Raw genomic sequence first — 18,728 nt, 5'->3', positions numbered from 1 at the left:
GCCCGAGTGTGTGCCGCTTATATTTTATTAAGTCTTATCAGGCTGCTGTCTCTTGCGTACTACCATCACCAGTGCCAGGCCTGAGTCTGTCACTCAGCATGTAACTACATTTCTGCAACACCTCTGGCAACATCTGAAGGGAAGCTGTAACTTTTGTGGTTTGATGTATTGAAGAATTTTATCACTTTTGTTATTAGTTCATATTTTTCCATTTCCTGTTGCATATTTTGCCCCTTTTGGACATCCCTGTAGTTTACTCTTTTATTTCCATCCTCCTTTCTCATTTTTTTCTGCACACTTACCCTCCATATTTATTCTACACATAATCTAAATTTGCAAACTCTTTCTCTCCTTCAGTGTTGCTCCGTGAAGAGGTGGTCCAGCTCCAAGAGGAGGTCCACCTGCTGAGGCAAATGAAGGACATGTTGACTAAAGACCTGGAGGAGACCCAGGGCGGCTGCTCTGCCAATCTGCTTTCTGCCACTGAGCTCCGTGTGCAGCTGGGTGACAAGGAGCAGGAGCTGGACCGTGCCAAGGAGGCCTTACAAGGTCAGAAGCAAACAGACATCTTGTCGTCTTGCCTAATCTACCAGAACCCCCGTGTTTCCAGCACCTACCTACTTCAAATGTACAGCAAATACAGCTGTCCAAGCTTTCATGGGGATGTTATGTCAAGCCAGAATATCTTGTAATTAAATGAAATCCACTTTGTCTTACCAAACAAAAGCAGATAGTATAAATTATTTTTTTTCCATTACATGACAAACCTTGGGACATCAAAATGATCTACAAAGTCATTTTTTTGTATTCGTACAAAAACGTCTTCTGCGTTGTGCTTTCTCACAGTAATTGGTTCAATTAAATGTTTCCAGGCAGCATATACAGTGGTGTGTGCATGGTCCAATAGGTTCATCTGTCCAAAGAAAATTGTTCCAGAAGTCTTGTGGTTTGTCTTAATGTGTCTTAGTGCCATGAACTTTAATATTTAACTTGCTAACTGAGGCCTGGGGAGGCTGATATGAAGCTTTTGGCCTTTTTGAAGTTTCTCTGAGCGTTTCACAATCTGAAATTCACAATCTTTTTCAGGGAGGGGTGGGGGCATTTGCGTGGGATGTCCACTTGTTGGAAGATTGCCTTGAATGTTTTCCACATGTGAATAATCTTTCTCTCTGTAGAAATGATGGACTTGAGATTGTTTGGAAATGTTTTTATCTGCCTCTGCTGAGACATAAAACGTTAGAAATGACTGTGTTTACTTTCTGTTTCACAGCTTTGAGGAAAAAACACAGTTTGTATGAAAATCTATAAAATAACTATTTATCCATTTATACTTCTGCATCTACCAGGTTTTCTTTGTATAAACGGCTCACTTAAATGTTTTATATCTAGACAGTATATCTCTTACTGTCCGTGGTTTTATATTCAACTCTATACATTAAGAGTTATCATGTTCTTTACCGACTCTTAAGAACAAGCATGCCACATAGCTGGGTGTTTTCCATTTTTGCATTTGTTTACTATAATTTTGGCTCTCAGATTCTTGTTGTGTGTGTGTGTGTGTGTGTGTGTGTGTGTGTGTGTGTGTGTGCGCGCATTAACTATCAAAATTACTTTTTGGGATTAGCTTCTCTTTACTAGAGCAACATATGTTGATTCATCTATTTCAAGCAAATAAGAATGATTCATTGATCAAAGCAGTGGGTGTAAATCATTAACTCAACAGCATTTTTCACATTCATCAAAATCATTCACAAGTAACAGCAGACCAATTACCATAATAGTAAAATTCCAGTGATTCTTCTGGGGCATAAATTAAAATGAGCAGGTAATCTCTGTCTTTATGTGGCTAAGTTGAAACATTAGTCATCCCGAGCTGATGAGCAGCCAAGTCAACTCCAGGTTCACCTCATTTTAATTAACGTCCATCGATCATGAGCGAAGAGCTTCGCTCGGACACTGATGTGTTAGGGGTGTTCTGTTTTTATTATTATGCAACACCACCATGTTTACATCTTTTTACAAAAAGCAAAGCCAGTCCTGCTTGAAACTCAGGCAGTTGTTTTTAGTTTAATGTTCTACCTTTGCGCGGTCCTTTCAACAGCTCATAGTGGTAAACTGCAGGCTTGTAAACCGTCATGTAACTGCGGCAAAACAGGTTTAAATGCTGTGTGATAAATGCGAGGACGCTGAACGCTGACAGGAGGAATGCACCCTGAATGACATGTGCAGTTATGGAAAGTGCAGGTACCACTTTTCCAGTTTTGCCTACCTGGTGAACCCGGGCTCTCATGAGAGCGTTAGCATTGTTTCCACCTGCACAAAAGACCCACAGTTGCATCGCTGCTGTTGAGCTGAAAGTGAATGAAGTTGAAAGGAATCAGATCCAATCACGCTGTTTTCAGGATGAGTCCACAAAGACTCCACATGCCACCTGAAACCGAATGACTCGGGGATGATTACATCATTTTCTCCGGGCCCCGTCTTCTGAAAGTAAAGGGAAAAAGTAACTCATTAACAGAAGACACAGTGTCACCTAGTGGCTCTGTGGTGTAATTACAAAGCTTTGTCTTTGTCTACTGTTTGTCTACTGTCCAGTTTTCTGTTGTTGATGGACACATATGTGCTGCTCAGTGTCTCAATGTGTTTGCTTGTGTTTTGAAGCTATGAAAGCTGACCGTAAGCGGCTGAAGGTGGAGAAAGCAGACTTGGCGAATCAGATGCAGCAGCTGTACACAACACTGGAGAGCAGAGAGGAGCAGCTGCGAGAGTTCATACGCAACTACGACCAGCATCGAAAGGTAACGCTGTCAAGTTTTGTCTCTGTCTCTGTGTGCCTGCATTCCTATCCCAATTGTCAGTATATATTTTTAAAAAATAATAATAATAATCCAACCCACACGTAGAGGTATTTTGAATTATGGCTACCTTACATTTTGTTTTCTACCAAAATAAAAACAAGAAGTTTTTCAACTCTAAAAAGTTTAACCAGTCTGATAGCACTTCACTTAAATCTATTTTATATTTAAAACTAGTGAAAAGGGCGGTTTTTCATTTGTCCAGCTGTACAGAGATTTTTAATAATAATAATGGATTGGATTTATATAGCGCTTTACAATGCCACTATTCATTCACTCTCGCATTCACACACTGGTGGAGGCAAGCTACGGTTGTAGCCACAGCTGCCCTGGGGCAGACTGACAGAAGCGAGGCTGCCATATCGCGCCATCGGCCCCTCTGGCCAACACCAGTAGGCAAGTAGAGTAAAGTGTCTTGCCCAAGGACACAACGACCAGGACAAAGAGCCCGGGGATCGAACCGGCGACCTTCCGGTTACAGATACGCTTCCCAACCCCCTGAGCCAGGGTCGCCCCTGTTTTAACAGTTAGCGTTTTTACAGTTCTACCCATTTATAGACTGTACATGAAAGATGGATGTAGCCACGGTGACGTCATGGTTTGTGTATTGCCATTTTGGTACTTTGGGTATGTCTTAGTAATTAGCAGTGTTTTCACACCTAGAGTCATTTTATTGTGGTCCCATCAGCAGATAGGTTTGACACTTTGTGACTTTCCCTGTGGTTTGGTTTCATTTCACACAGAGAAAAATCCAAGTGAACCACAATGTGTCATTACAAACCACGTAAGAACATTCAGTCTGCTTATAGACCAGATGTGTCTGGGGCATGAGCAGCAAGTGTAAATACAGGAAGGTGTTGCATTCTGGACTATTTGAGAGCATGGAGAATTTATAATCTTTTCATGCCTCTTTGCCAACCCTTACTGACTTGTGCGCATATAGTATAGTTCAGTTTAAACAGACTAAACATCGCAGGTGTGGAAACACCTTTGGATATTAATTAGCACTGTTGACAGGCTTAACTGTTTCTCTACGATGTAACAGTAATAACTGCTTCATAAAAACATAGACGCTAGCATAAAACATGAATAAAGCCTTCAAAATGTCTATAAAGCCACACAACCACATAACAGTCTGTCTTGCTTATAACTTTGTCTTAGTTGCAACAGTCCGTAACTGGAATTACTAAAAAAACAGCAGCCACCCTTTTCAAAACCATACAGCAACACACGATGTGTGCTGCTTCACTCAAATTTTTTTCCGGTTCACTCAATGTGACTTTGATGTGAAATCACGATAACTGTATGTGTGCGATTTCTGCAGGAGAGTGAGGATGCAGTGAAAGCCCTGGCAAAGGAGAAGGACGTGCTGGAGAGGGAGAAGTGGGACCTGAGGAGGCAGACCAAAGAATCCACAGAGCAGGCCAACGTCTTGCTTTCTCAGCTGGATATGAAGGAGAACAGGATTAAAGAACTGGAGGCCGAGCTCACAATGGTGAGTCGGACGGAGTCACAACTTTGCTAAAGTTATTAAACCGCAGCGGAGTCACCTCCACTCTTAGCTGGTAAACGTGGCACAAATGCAAAGAAGGTCACATGTTCATATCAGTTCAGACGCATGCAATATGCCACTTCCTCAGTCTGGAGCAAAGCTTAATGCTTTGAGAGAAAGAAATTCATGCCTTATCTCTGTGCTGCTGTGTCAGTCCCTCATAGGTACACTTGTCAGTCTGTGTGTCATTAATCTCTCTCCTCCCTCAGCAAGTCACAGCCACCCACAGATCCTCACATCACGCTCCATCACAGATCACATTTGTTGGCACTTCAGTGCCAGAGCTGCATCACTGTCAAACAGCCCAGCCCTGTTGCCGCTAAACTCAACTTTCTCCAGTCTGTCCTCTCTCAGAGGATTTCAGTAAAAAAATATATAAATAAAGTCCTATGGAAAGTGATGAATACATTCGGTTTATAACACTGGCTATTTTCTAACTTCAGCATATCTCAGGAATAGACCATCCTGTTGCACTTTCTAATGTTTAAAACCCACAATACTTGAAGGATCAGTCACAACGTAGCACTGATCATCATGTCACAGTGCAGCGCTCTGCTGGAACCCCTCAGCTCCCGCCATTCCCATGGATGTTTCTTTGACAGGTAACACCCAGTTAAACAGTGCTGCAGAATAAATGCGTGCTCCCTGATGGCAGCGGCCTCCACCAGCAGGGTTATGCACCCGGCCACACCCATAAAACGACAGAACTAGGAATGGCAAGAGGAATGTAACAAAGAGCAACAAAAGCTAACAGATAACAGTCCGATTGAGCATGCAGAAGGATGTGTCACAACAAGCCCGATCATCGGAGGCCCCACCCTGAAACCCACAATACTTGAAGGATCCTCTGCCACTCACGAGGTCCCATGTCGTTTCCCGGAGAGGCAAAATATTAGGCAGATGTTTTCAGAGTTTCATTAAAAAAAACAGCTGGTACTCAGTTGGTCGTGTGAGATTAATTCTGATGATTTCCATCTTAAAAAAGTGGGCTTCTTAATGACTCTGTGTCCAGTGTCACAGCCAGTGGAATAAACTATAGCCTGTCTAATCTTATATCGTGTATACTGATCCTTGTAATTATAGTTAGTCCTGTAATGTTAACATCTTTGTCCCTGTTCACTCTCATGCTAATTTTCTGTTATTTATTTATTTATTTTTCTTCTTAGGCAAAGCAGTCTCTGGCCACACTGACTAAAGACGTACCAAAACGCCACTCAGTGGCTATGCCAACAGAACCGGTGGTGAACGGCAGTCAGGAGTGGGTGATGCACGCCGACCTTCCGCTCACGGCCGCCATCCGCCAGAGCCAACAGACCCTCTACCACGGACACACCACAGACAGACAGGGTAGGTTTTCTTTTCCTCCTTGCCTCGTGGCCTCTTTGCTACTTGGTGTTGCTTTTACTAACACAGGGTTTTTTCAAGGAGGTTTCTCATACTAACTGTGGGAATCTGCAATATCGGTGTGTTTGTGTGTTTGTGTGACGCCTCAGCTGTGGTCAGGATCAGCCCCTGCCACTCACGTCAGCCTTCTGTGATCTCTGAAGCCTCTGCGGCTGATGGAGACCGCTCGTCAACGCCAAGTGACATCAACTCACCTCGTCACCGGACCCACTCCCTCTGCAATGTAAGAGCTGCCTGGCCCCCTCGACCAAGTAATCACACCTCCGCAATCTTCTGTTAGTGCCTCGCTCCACTCTGCCTTCTCTTGTCTGTTCCTCTGTACTGTCAGCTTCATGGGCTCTGCTTGCCTGCTCAGTGCCGGTGTTGGAGTTCTTTTGTTTTTTCATAAGCAACAGTTTGGCATTGCACTAGCTTGGCACTGTGTATTTCATGCCTAATCTTTCAATATGAGTAAGTATGAAGCAAACGTCAGCAACTGGTTAGCTTAGCTATACAGGGAGACTGTAAGTTATTCTATCTGGTGAAAAAGGTTATTAACTACTGTATTAAATATATTTTAAATATCATTTTTGATAATTAATCCCTCCATTCTGATAGCTTTACAGTTATTTTGGTGTTCATGCAATAATTATTACAACTAATTTGCTCACAGTCGTGAAAAAGAGAGAATGCTTTTTAAGAAGTTTCAAGTTCAATAGCAATTGTTGCTTTACGCTCTCACTCTGTATTTGACACAATGTCAAACATTTTAGCAAATAAACATAACAAACACCAATGTGTCACAAAGTGTTGTGAATATTTGTGTAACCACAAACTTTGTAGCCAGTGACACAAATGTATATACAGAAAATGTTGTTCAAAATGGACAAAACAAGAATGATGCTATTACATCATCAAAATAGCTACATCCATCTCAATATGAAATATAATTTTATTCTTAAGACGAGTAGAAACCTGAACCTATAAAACTGAAAATGTTGGGCCGAACCTCTTTATCTTTGAATTCTGTTTTCAGTCCCGTTCAGGCTTCTTAATATAAAAGCATGACATCATTGTAACAAGTCAACTGGTTAATTGTCCTCCCTGCTAGATACATAACAATCAACTGTAAGTAATATTATAGACTGGTGTGGCAAACTGGTAACTTGGCCTCAAAGTGACAGATCATGTAAACTTAAATAATGGGTGCATAAAAGTCCCCAGCGTTCCTCCTCTGGAGCATAAAAACTGTGCACCGGGAGCTTCGAGGCTACGGTTTTCATGGTTGAGCAGCTCCTGTAAGTGTAATATGCAGGTAGCCTGGTACTCTTGTTCATATAGTGTATTTAACATGAAGTTAAGTGAAGAAGCAGTTAAGTCTCTGGTTGAATTCACTCACTTTTTACAGCCAGATCCAAAGAAGTAAACGATAAACAACTTTTGACATAAGGCTAATTTTACGCATAATGCTGGAAAAAATAGTTGATCCTTCAAATGCAAGATAAAAATTTGAAATGCAGCGTTAATTCAGGCTGAAATGACAAAAAGCTTTGGTATTTGTCTGGATCCAGTTGGTTACATCTCTCTCTCTCTCCTTACTCATCATGAAAGTTTATAAAAATGTGAAACTACAGTCTGGCTTTAAGGCAGCTGATTAACGCAGCTTTCCTATCTCCTCTGCTCAGTCTATGGAGGACCTTGAGGACCAGAAGCGGAAGAAGAAGAAGGAAAAGATGACACTGGGATCCCTATCAAGGGTGTTCGCTCGGGGCAAGCAGCGCAAGTCACTGGATCCTGGCTTGTTTGATGGTACAGCCACCCCTGATTATTACATAGAGGAGGATGCCGACTGGTGATGCTGAGTGTGTGAGTGCATGTGTGTGTTGAGTTTTTGTAGATATCCTCTTGGCTTTAACTGTGAGTGAAGACTGTCTGTGGATTTATCTGGAGGCGAAGGATTTTGAATTTTAAAGAAAAGCCCTTAAAGTCACTGCTATCACCATAAATGTACAGTATATTGCCCTAAAATTGTATGTTTGTAAATTAGATATATATTTATAGTTGTACATGTATGCATATGTACATATGTTTACACATACGCACGCGCGCGCGCGCGCACACACACACATATACATATATATATGTATATATATATATATATATATGGGTTACTCTTTCTTTCATGTAGACATATTTATGCTGTATTATTATAATTGTCTTAATGTTTTATGCTTTTTTTTTTATATATAACTGGAGACTTGAAGTACTGCTGTTCATATGTAAATAGGAGCTATTGTGAAACTAGTGTTTTACTGTAAATGCTATTTGTTTTTTGTTACTTTTACAGTTGCTTTTTTCATACTTTGCAACATTTATTTCCATATTATTCACAGTCTTGCAGGCCCAAATCTTACTATGAAAGGATAGAAATGATAAATTACTAGACTTTTGGTTTCCTGTTGGTTTGAAAACACTCGTTGAGAGGTAATTCTGTTACAGGATTGTCATCACGTTCCTATAAATGCTGGCTCACAATGATTTATTTACAGCACTGTGGGCACCAGGGAAGTTTTTTTGTGGATATTTTGTAAGCTAGTAATCATTTTAATAATGCTCTCGTACTGGCCATTGAGGGTTTCTAGAGTCGGTCTTCTGTAGAAATTGTAGATGTGAGCAGGCGTATTCAGACGCACCTCTCTCACCTGCTGTCAAAACCATGTGCAAGTGCCAAAGTTTAAAGACTCAGTCACTCCATCACTGTTAGCACTAGCCTCGTAGCATTGTTTATGTCTGACTCATTTTTTACAGAGAGCTATCTAACATGTGCCTATACGAGATGAACGAATGTGCATTAAACACGTGCATGATCCCTCTGTGTTTCTTTGGTTAGACATCCATTCATTGCCAACCAAATTAATAATCTCTGCAATCCTGTGTTGCTCCTTTGTAGCCCTACCCATTTTTACCAGGTTATCTTTTCCTTGCATTTTGAATGCATGATCCTCCCCTTATTTTGCTGTTTTTTGTTTTTTATATTTGTATAGAATCCCTCCTCATTTTATAATTTTCCTTTTTTCCTTTCCTTTTTTTTGCAAATGTGGCTCTAACAAATCTGTTAAATGTTTGTAATTTAGAAAATGTTGCATAAAAGATTAAATCTATTGAAGTATTTTATTTAAAAGAAATGAGACAAACAAGTGACTTCAAATATTTATCTGCTGCAGCTGTCGCAGCCAGATGTCGAGGAGGTTTTAGCATTTTCAAAGTGAATTATAATTGAAATGAAATCTTATTTTAAAAATAAAACCACTAACTGAATAAATCCAATGTGGCAGTTTTCTATTTCGTGAGTAATGTTGGGTTGGTTTTTTGGGTTTTTTGTTTGTTTCTTTTGTCCCAGTCTAACGTGTGTGTCTCCCTCTCCTCCTGCCATTTCTAATGGCAACTCTCTCCTGCCAGTGAGTAACTCCTCATCTGTGATTACCAGCTGTCTGTTTCTTACACTCTGGGGATTATTCATATTACGTATCATGTCCATTGAAGAGTACCAGTTTGTGTCGTTTGTTTTTTGAAAACTCTTTGGAAAGATGGTGGGATTTGCATGCAGCCTTTTTTTCAGCATGTTGAGACGAATCAGTTCATCCTGGATTCGTTGGTTCGGTATGAATCAGTGTTTCCTGTTTCTTTTTTTTTTTTTCTTTTTTTTTTTTGTAGATGAGGGGCTGATGGGCAGAAGCATGATGTTTTATGAATAATCCCTTTGTCTCTAATACATGATCCTAATGGTCTTAAGTCTCCTCATATGCCTCAGTTACTAGTGTTGTAACGTCTTTTACTAAGCAGTAGTTTTAGAACTGACCACCACACTGTCACAGAAGAACCAAAAGACCTCTGTATTCTGAGTTCTGAGTTCAACTACTGTTTTCTATTTAGACGCATTTAAATGTGCAGTCCTATCTACTTAAAAAAACAAAAAAACAAAAAAAAACAAAGCACAGTTCATTCAAAGATACTGGCCGTCTCCAGTAAGATAATCTGGCGCCATCTAGTGGTTATATAACAATTTTTTTTCTCACGTGAACGAATTGATCTTGGTATGCAGATTTCTCCTCGATATACAGAAAAAACTGTAGTGTACTATCCCAAATGTAGTTTAGTATGGTTCCACTTTAAGGTAGACACAATACTTTTTGTTCTGCTCCCTTCTGATTGTCTCCAGATGTGTAATCTGATTTGATTTTCATATCCAACTGACCCTGAAATTCTCCTGTATGCCACACCGTAACTTCTCCTGACCAATCCAGACTCTGATAGCCTCACACAGCAAAGCCTGTCTGATGGAGAGGAGCAGCTGGACCGCCTCCAGCAGGCGGAGCTGACTCGAAACACATGCATGTCACTGTGGAGGGCAGGTGCAGTCCAGGCCTGGCTGGAGGTTGTCATGGGAATGCCCATGTACATCCGAGCCTGCTCTGAAAACGTCAAAAGTGGGAAGGTATGATTTGGTACATGTTGCTTTTTGCTGTTTGTTTACCTGTGTGTGATGTTGTTTGATGTTAGCAGATGGACATGTTGAGGTGTTGTGTTTGTTTGATAGAGAGCTATATTTCTGCTCTTTAGGTGCTTCTAGGCCTGACGGATGATGATTTAGAGCTGGGCCTGGGTATCAGTAATCCAATTCATCGCAGGAAAATAAGATTGGCTATTGAGGATTACAGGAGAGCTGAAGGGGACCAAGGGTGAGTAACAGCCAAATAAAACTGCAGAATAACTAATGTCATGTTTTGGGGGGTTAAAAAAAACATGACCTCAAAATCTTCATTTTCTCTGTGCATACTTTTCTTTAAAAATATACAGACTGGGATAAAAATGGAACGTTTTGAGTTAAATATGTGCCACTGAAGCAGACATTTCTGGCTCAGAGTATGAGAGACGACTCCATCCATTTTCTACCACTTATCCAATTCAGGCTGGAGCATGTCCCAGCTGTCACTGAGCATGAGGCGAGGTACACCCTGAGCAGGTTGCTAATCTGGTGGACTGCTAACACTGCTAACACCTTCACACCTATGGCCAATCTAGAATTCCACTTAATCTAACATGCATGTCTTTGGGAGGAAGCTGTAGTAGTATGAGTTAACACACGCAGGTGCAGGGAGATCATGCGAGCTCCACAAAGAGAGGTCTCAGCTGGCCTTTCATTTTGAACCCAGCAGCTCCTTGCTGTGTCTGCCAAGAGAAAGCTTGTGTGATAAGAAGCCTTTAAAGCTATGTATTGTAAAAATATATATATTTTATATATTTTAAATAACGGATATCAACACGAAACTTTCCAAGTCACTTTTATTTAGATGGGTTTTCTGAAATTTTAAGTTTAATATGCATGGGTATTATATCAAAGGATATTCAGTAATATGTATATATGCACTTCAGACACAGAGAAGTAAAATAAACACCTAAATGTGTATTTTAGGACTCTTTTCTGTACTTGTTTTACTTGCTTAGTCTGATAAATGCTCCCAAATAAAGGCAGGAATATAAGTAGCAAATTTTCCACCTTAATGGTTTTTCTTTATTTTTACTACTTTCTACATTGTAGATACATGCTCAAGACATCAAATATATGAAGCAGGATTAATGGAATTATGTAGCAAAGAAAAAATAATGAATAACTATAAATATGTTTTATATTTTAGATTCCTCAAAGTAGCCATCCTTTGCTTTGCTGACAGCACTCCAAACCCTTGGCCTTCTCTCAATGGGCTCCATGATGTAGTCACCTTAAATGGTTTTCACTTCACAGGTGTGCCCTGTCAGGGTTCATTCGTGGACTTTCTTGCCTTCTTAATGGGGTTGGGGCCATCAGTTATGTTGTGCAGAAGTCAGGTTCGTACACAGATGACAGCCCAATTTGACAACTGTTACAATTCATATTATGTCAAGAACCAATCAGCTAAGTAAAGAGAAACGACAGTCCATCATTACTGGGGTCAGTAATGATGGACTGGGGATTGGAGTCATTACAGGACAATGACCCCAAACACACCTCCAGGTTGTGTGAGGGCTATTTGACCAAGAAGGAGAGTGATGGAGTGCTGCGCCAGATGGCCTGGCCTCCACAAACCTAAACGCAGTCGAGGTGGTTTGGGATGAGATAGATCGCAGAGTGATGGCAAAAGTGCTCAGCATCTCTGGGAACTCCTTCAAGACTGTTGTAAAACCATTTCAGGTGACAAACCTCATGAAGCTCATTGAAAAAATGCCAAGAATGTGCACAGTTTTAATCAAAGCAAAGGGTGGATAGTTTGAAGAATCTGAAATGTTAAACATGTTTTGAGTTATTTCACACTTTTTATGCCTTCAATGAGAATCAACAATGTAAATAGTCATGAGAATAGATACTATTTAGTGTGACTGGTAGTGTGTATATGTATATATAGATATAATGCATTTGAGTAAAACAACATAAGGAGTGCATGAAATATGATGTATTTAAACAAATGTTATTGTTTGATATTGCTGATCACAGATTATCAAAAGCATCTGAGATGGACCATCACTGGGTTGCAACATCATGGCTGAGTGATGTTGGACTGCCTCAGTACTCCCAGACCTTTCAGTCTCACTTGGTGGACGGACGAGTGCTTAACTCGTTGAACCGCAGAGACCTGGAGAGATTTCTCAACATCAGTGACCAGTTCCATCAGACCAGTCTACTTCTGGGAATCCAGCTGCTGCAGATGCTCAGCTTTGATAAAGAGGTCAGACTATATGATAACAGATTCATGACTGGCGTTATTCAGCAATCTTTCTTCGATCACTGCATGACTTTCACTCAGCTACAGTGACAAAACTACATGCTTATCTGCGGTAGCTGGAGTCACACAGTAGCTTGTAATGCTCCATTATCTCATTGGCCTCTGCCACATTAGTGCTTGCACTGCTATCTTTGTGTGGTGTTTTTAAAGGCCCTGCAGGCACGGCGGACAAAATGCGAGCACCAAAACCGGGATCCCATTGTTTGGACATGTCACAGAGTGATGAAGTGGATCAGAGACATTGACCTCAAGGTGGGTGGGGCGGTCAGTGATGGCATTCCCCTCTGCGCTGGAGATTTCTTTGCCAGACTGGAACCAGATACCGCAAAGTATGGGTTTTTAAGAATCCCTCAAAAATAATGATAGCTTTGTTTCTTTGAAGCCTCAAACCACTGAAAGAATACAGAAGAATAACAGTAGTGTACACTCAGTAATGGGGAATAGACCACACAGCGTGAGGGTTTTTTTTTTAGTTCTGCAATATACCGACATACTTATTTTGGGCAACATGTGGTGAACACTTATTATGACCCACAAAGACAAACCAAAACTGTTTTTAAAAGCTTTTTTGTTGTGTACTTGTAATTACTACCAAATTAAACGTTAAGACCAGGGAGCGATTTCTGCAAGGTTAGTTATTTTTCAGCTAACACTCACTGATGAGCACACTGAGCAAACTGCATCATCTTAATCCAACGCTTCTCTCTTGCGTTGCTCAGGAGTTTGCAGACAATCTTCAGGGTAAAGGGATTCATGGTGCAGTGATGGCTTTGGATCAGTCTTTCGACACAGATGCCATGGCCAAAGCCCTGGGCATCCCCAGCAACAAACACATGCTTCATCGGCACCTGTATGAAGAGATGAAGTCACTCGCTGTCCCTCTCAGGTAGATTAAAAGTCCTACTTGCATACCTTCATATTCTATCCTGTAAATACATTTGTATGTATATATTCTTGGATGCAATCTCCAAACAACAACGTCTTGTAACACCTTATGTTTATAGTAATACCGAGCAGGAGACTGAGGTGATTGGTTGTTCCTCTCCTGTTGCTGTTAACCGTTTTGCTGATGAGAGGATGTCTATAAGAAGATCCGGAAAGGTATTAGACAAACTTTATAAAGACTGAAATGTGCAGTGCTGTGCAGATCCTTTTTGATATGTCACATGTTTAGATATATACTAAGTATGTGAGTACACTAGAATAAGAAAAGAAGAATCAGTAGTTGGCTACTAAAGTCTTGTGGTCAGATTCAAACTGAGGATTCTGATATAAGACCATCATAAACACTAATTACTTTTTAGCTGATAATGTTTTATAAACAGGCAAATGTCTCATCTTTAAAGAAACTCCATATTCTGTTTTCAGCCTTTTTGATTTTTTTTCCAGAGTCCGCTGAGGTTACGAGCAAACAGCCACTCAGTGGAGCGAAGTCTGGGCTTCCACGGCAGCTGCAGCTCTCTGCCCAGAGAGGCCAGAGTTCAGGCGGTTCCCCGAGCCAAAGGCAGCCCGATGCACACCTACAAGAGTGTCGAAATCACCAACGTCTGAACCAGCTTCAGCCATCGAGATCTTAACCATTGTTTACATTTTTGTTGTGTTGCAGTTGTTTACAGCTGAGAAACACTCACACTGAGCCACACTAGAATTATAGGAAGAGAATGTCTTAAAGGGGTATGCCACTCGATTTAGTAATCTGACATCTTTAGAGAAGCATTTACTGAAGACAAATAAACTTTATCATTGTGACCTGATGGACTTGAAAGGAAGATAACTTAATAGCTAGGTTCATTTTTTATTTTAATTTATTTTTAAACTACGTATTCCAAGACTTTTATATATTATTGGAAAAATCATACCGGTATTTGTATGATAGATGGGAAGGCTTAAAACAGGCTTCACACAGTTATATAATTGAAATTAGTGCTCTTTTAATGCCTTATATTACACTGGTCCATATGATCTTCACAGCACTGTTACTATTTATTACTGCTACTTTTTAACATGTTTGTTTTTTTTAAGCTGCAAGTGAAAAACTCTGTTAATGACAAAAGAAAAGTTGTTATAACTTACTTTCAGTGTAAAGATACAGCACATATCAGCTGTTATTCAGAATAGATGAGGGCCCTGTTCTTCATACATGGCTAACCCAGTTAACCAGACATGAACACTGGATTTGTTGACTGGATGTTTCTAAAATCACAGAAAGCTGTACAGAACAGAGACATCTGGAGTGCGATTAAGGTGATGTGTTTTTTTTTGTTGTTTTTTTTTTTTTGCAACTTACAAAGTGCATTTAAATTACCAATCATACGTCAAAGGACTGTAAATTAGTATTCAGTTTTAGAGGCATTCACAGGTGTACTACAAGAGCTTTGAGATGGTTGAAGACAGCTATTTTGTTAGGTACACGTTGTTAGGTTCAGCTGCTTAGTAACACAAATATTTAATCGGCCAATGACAATCCCAGTGGCTCAGTTCATTTACATAGATGATAGACATGGTCAAGAGGACCTGCCAAAGCATCAGAATGGGGAAGAAAGGTGATTTCATTGACTCTGAATGTGGCGTGATTGTTGGTGCCGGGCTGGTTTAAATATTTCAGAAACTGCTTATCTGCTGGGATTTTCCCAGTCATCCCTATCTCCACAGTTTACAGAAAATGGGCCAAAAAAGAGAAAATATCAAATTCGTGGCAGTTTTCTAAGACGAGAAGCCTTGCTCATGTCCAAGTAGAATCAAAAATTGGTTGTAAACCCAATTTACAACCAAGGCATGCAGGACAGCAGCCATGCTGAAGACTGATTCCATACTGGGACTTGAACCTGTGTCAACTTTGTGGAAAAAACAGAAATCCTACAACTGCTAGACCATACGGGACTTAAATGAAGAAGAGAGAGATTATTTTCACGTGAGAACCCAGATAGATAGATTTTGTTTGATATTGTGTGTAATAATAATAGTTTTTGGACAATAACTTAAGAGAAGAAGCTAATGAGATGATTCTCAATTCTGCTCTGACATTCAGATGGTAGGGTCAGAATTTATTATAAAAAATATGAAAGCATGGATCCATCCTGCCTTGTATCAGTAATATCAGTGACGGTGGCGTAATGGTGCAGGTGCATATTTTCTTGCCACACTTTCAGCCTCAGTACCAGCTGAGCATCATCTAAACTCCACAGCCTTCCTGAGTATTGCTGCTGACCATGTCCATCCCTTCATTCATGTTTAATATTTCGTGTTTTGTCTCTGTGAAACTGTTAAACTCCTGAAGAATGGCAGTAAAATACAAAACCCAAAGGTTTTTCTCATCTCTCTATTTTGATCTACCTCGTCACCTTCTCCCGAATCGCCCTGCCATTGACTCAGAAATTGATCAGAAGCCAACTTCAACAAAGTCTTACTTCCTTAAATGCATCTGGAGGAGAGAGGAGGCCCAGGCCTGTCCTTTGCAGAAGCCTTTACAATACTTGTGCCATAAAAAAAAAAAAAAAAAAAAAAGCATGATGCTTAACTTGTCATGCAATGCCACTTTGGTCATTACCACTGTTACTATCATCTGCCAGAGATCATAACATAAAGTGGCAGGCTGTAGGAAAAAAAAAAAAGAAAACAATGAACTGACAATGAAGCTGTGCCACGTATCGTATTTAATTGGGATCACTGGGAAATGACAGGTCAGAATGTTTCCAGTTTTTGTTAAAAGCCTATTGTCTCAGCTCTCTCTCTGTTAGTGCAATCACATGCTCAGCATTCAGCCAGTATTATGCCTCTCCATAACTTTTCCCTTGAACTTTTATTTGGGATTAACAAACCAATCCTAAAGGAGGCTGAGAGAATCAGATTAGATTGACGAGACTAAACCAGCTTCTTGTAACCTGAAAAAAGTATTTTAGCCTAAATTCCTTCAGATTGAAGAACAGGGCCCTCAAGTGCCATCAGCTCTAAATGTGTAAGATGATGCTACTAAAAACAATGACATGTGAAGTGTGTGTCTTCTTCTGACAGTTGGTATACCCATAATTGTTTTTTTAATGTAAAAGATGATGCAGTGTGATATGTAGATAAATCTGTGGAATGTTGGATTAAGAATGTGGTAATGTATAAAGACTCCACATATGTGTATTGTGTGAACTGTGAGGAAGGCAAAACTTTGTGCCATTATACTATGAAGTTAATGGAACAGTGTATTCTGTACAGTTTTGGTCGTGTTTTATAATGCACAGCTGTTCCTGAGCATGAGAACACTCATTAAATGCCACCGCTGGGACTTGCACAGAGCCACACCGAGTGTGGCTGAAACCTTGAGGTTACTTCAAATAGCAGAGAACAGGTTTGTCCGTCTCTATCTGGGCGTCTCTTTGACTCACCAAAGCGAAACTGTTTAAGCGGGAAGATCAGACCAGTTCAAACCTGTACAGAGAAAGAAGACAGGGACATGCAATGTATTTGCTTTTAACACATGACATATACATCTCTTTGCAAAGCAGTACAAGCTTTTCATACATGTCAACATGAAAGTGGATTTATTGTAAATTGTTGCATAAAATGTAAGACTGTTATTGTTATTTTTGAGGAGAAATGCATTAAATTTGTGTTAACAAACTCAGAATGTAAAGTTGGTCCAGATGTAAATTATTTTTTCTTCCAAGGGTTTTGAAAATATATCTTTCTGTTTGCATACGACACTTCTGTGTTATCTTAAAAAGAAGCTCAGAATGGTCACATTAGCCTGTTGAGTTGGTTATTATAAGAGCTCGCATCATAAAAAACTATATGGACATTATTCTCATTTATTTTTTATTAATTGCAGTGATCTGACTGACCTTATTCTCTGCTCAAAGATCACCGTATGAGAGCAAGATGAATTTGTGTCACTTTAGCACCAGAAGGTTGTGCCACATCTGGCAAGAAATAATAATAATAATAATAATAATGGATTGCATTTATATAGCGCTTTTCAAGACCCTCAAAGCGCTTCACAATTCTACTATTCATTCACTCTCACATTCACACACTGGTGGAGGCAAGGTACAGTTGTAGCCACAGCTGCCCTGGGGCAGACTGACAGAAGCGAGGCTGCCATATCACGCCATCGGCCCCTCTGGCCATCACCAGTAGGCGGTAGGTGAAGTGTCTTGCCCAAGGACACAATGACCGAGACTGTCCGAGACGGGGCTCGAACCGGCAACCTTCCGGTTACAGGATGAACTGCCAACTCTTTAAGCCACGATCACTCCTGTAAATGGTAGCAGTTTGCATTTAACAAACACAACATGGCCCAAGTATAGACACTACTAGCATGGAAAGGGTTAAAGCTGACTAGTACAAATTAAGATAGCATTATGGCACATTAGCCATTGCTGTACTACAGGCTGTAGTGCACTCTGACCTCTTGGCGTCTAACCAGAGCAGGTCCCAAGGACCTTGGCACACAAGGCACCTTGGCACCTGCCACTACAAAAGTGTATGAGGCTTCACATTTAAATATTTCCGTTAATCCCAGTAATTATCTCAAACTAAAATCACTGGTAGTGTTAGGGATCTCCTCTATCACTGACCCAAGATATGAAAAAAAGACACTTTCTAAACTATAGCTGACAAAAACGACCGCACCAACAGCTCTTCTAGAGCTTTCATTAGGATTATTAGGATTTTCATAAGGATTTAAATAAATAATTGAATCCCCTGAAGGTCATGTGATAAACGGCCTTTTTCTATAAAGATGCTCTCTTAGGATCTTATCACGGGAGCTCATTTTCTCTTTTAGATACCAAAGATACTTTGACAAAGCATGTAGTTACTTACTTGAATAATCAGGCCCTACCTTATTTTAAGCTTTCAGGCCCCTCTGCAACCATTAGTTATTATTCATTTCTGTCTTGTGTTCCTCCTCATACACAACCGGTCTCGGCAGATGGCTGCCCCTCGCTGAGCCTGGTTCTGACAAAGTTTCTTCCTCTTAAAAGAGAGTTTTTCCTTCCCACTATTACCAGGTGCTTGCTGTATTAAAGCACCTTGAGGCAAGTGTTGTTGTGATTTGCAGCCATATAAATACAATTTAATTAAATGTAAACAATAAATATTTATAAGCAAAATTATGAGTTCAATAAATGC

At 40.2% G+C, this 18,728-nt stretch overlaps 1 protein-coding gene across 8 annotated transcripts in view; it reads left to right on the top strand.

The window, feature by feature from the left end:
• kaznb (kazrin, periplakin interacting protein b) overlaps nt 1–17,284 on the top strand; it is a 70,807-nt gene extending 53,523 nt beyond the window's left edge. The window contains exons 3-15 of one of the 8 annotated variants that reach the window (XM_082533956.1): nt 358–549; nt 2,662–2,798; nt 4,180–4,350; nt 5,574–5,754; nt 5,955–6,034; nt 7,476–7,599; nt 10,095–10,285; nt 10,411–10,529; nt 12,320–12,551; nt 12,759–12,860; nt 13,328–13,494; nt 13,613–13,709; nt 13,998–17,234. In XM_082533956.1, the coding sequence (XP_082390082.1) occupies nt 358–549; nt 2,662–2,798; nt 4,180–4,350; nt 5,574–5,754; nt 5,955–6,034; nt 7,476–7,599; nt 10,095–10,285; nt 10,411–10,529; nt 12,320–12,551; nt 12,759–12,860; nt 13,328–13,494; nt 13,613–13,709; nt 13,998–14,159 (1,955 nt within the window). In that variant the 3' untranslated portion in view covers nt 14,160–17,234. Of the gene's footprint in view, nt 1–357; nt 550–2,661; nt 2,799–4,179; nt 4,351–5,573; nt 5,755–5,900; nt 6,063–7,475; nt 9,118–10,009; nt 10,041–10,094; nt 10,286–10,410; nt 10,530–12,319; nt 12,552–12,758; nt 12,861–13,327; nt 13,495–13,612; nt 13,710–13,997 lie in introns of those variants that run through there. The other 7 variants (XM_082533955.1, XM_082533957.1, XM_082533960.1 and 4 more) reach the window with 7 other exon arrangements.
• The last annotated feature ends 1,444 nt before the right edge of the window (nt 17,285–18,728 follow it).

The sequence above is a fragment of the Aulonocara stuartgranti genome, assembly GCF_965226115.1.
Source record: "Aulonocara stuartgranti genome assembly, chromosome: 5".
Lineage (NCBI taxonomy): Eukaryota > Metazoa > Chordata > Actinopteri > Cichliformes > Cichlidae > Aulonocara > Aulonocara stuartgranti.
The sequence above is the reverse complement of the archived record's forward strand: the minus strand, read 5'-3'. Positions and strand labels throughout refer to the sequence as shown.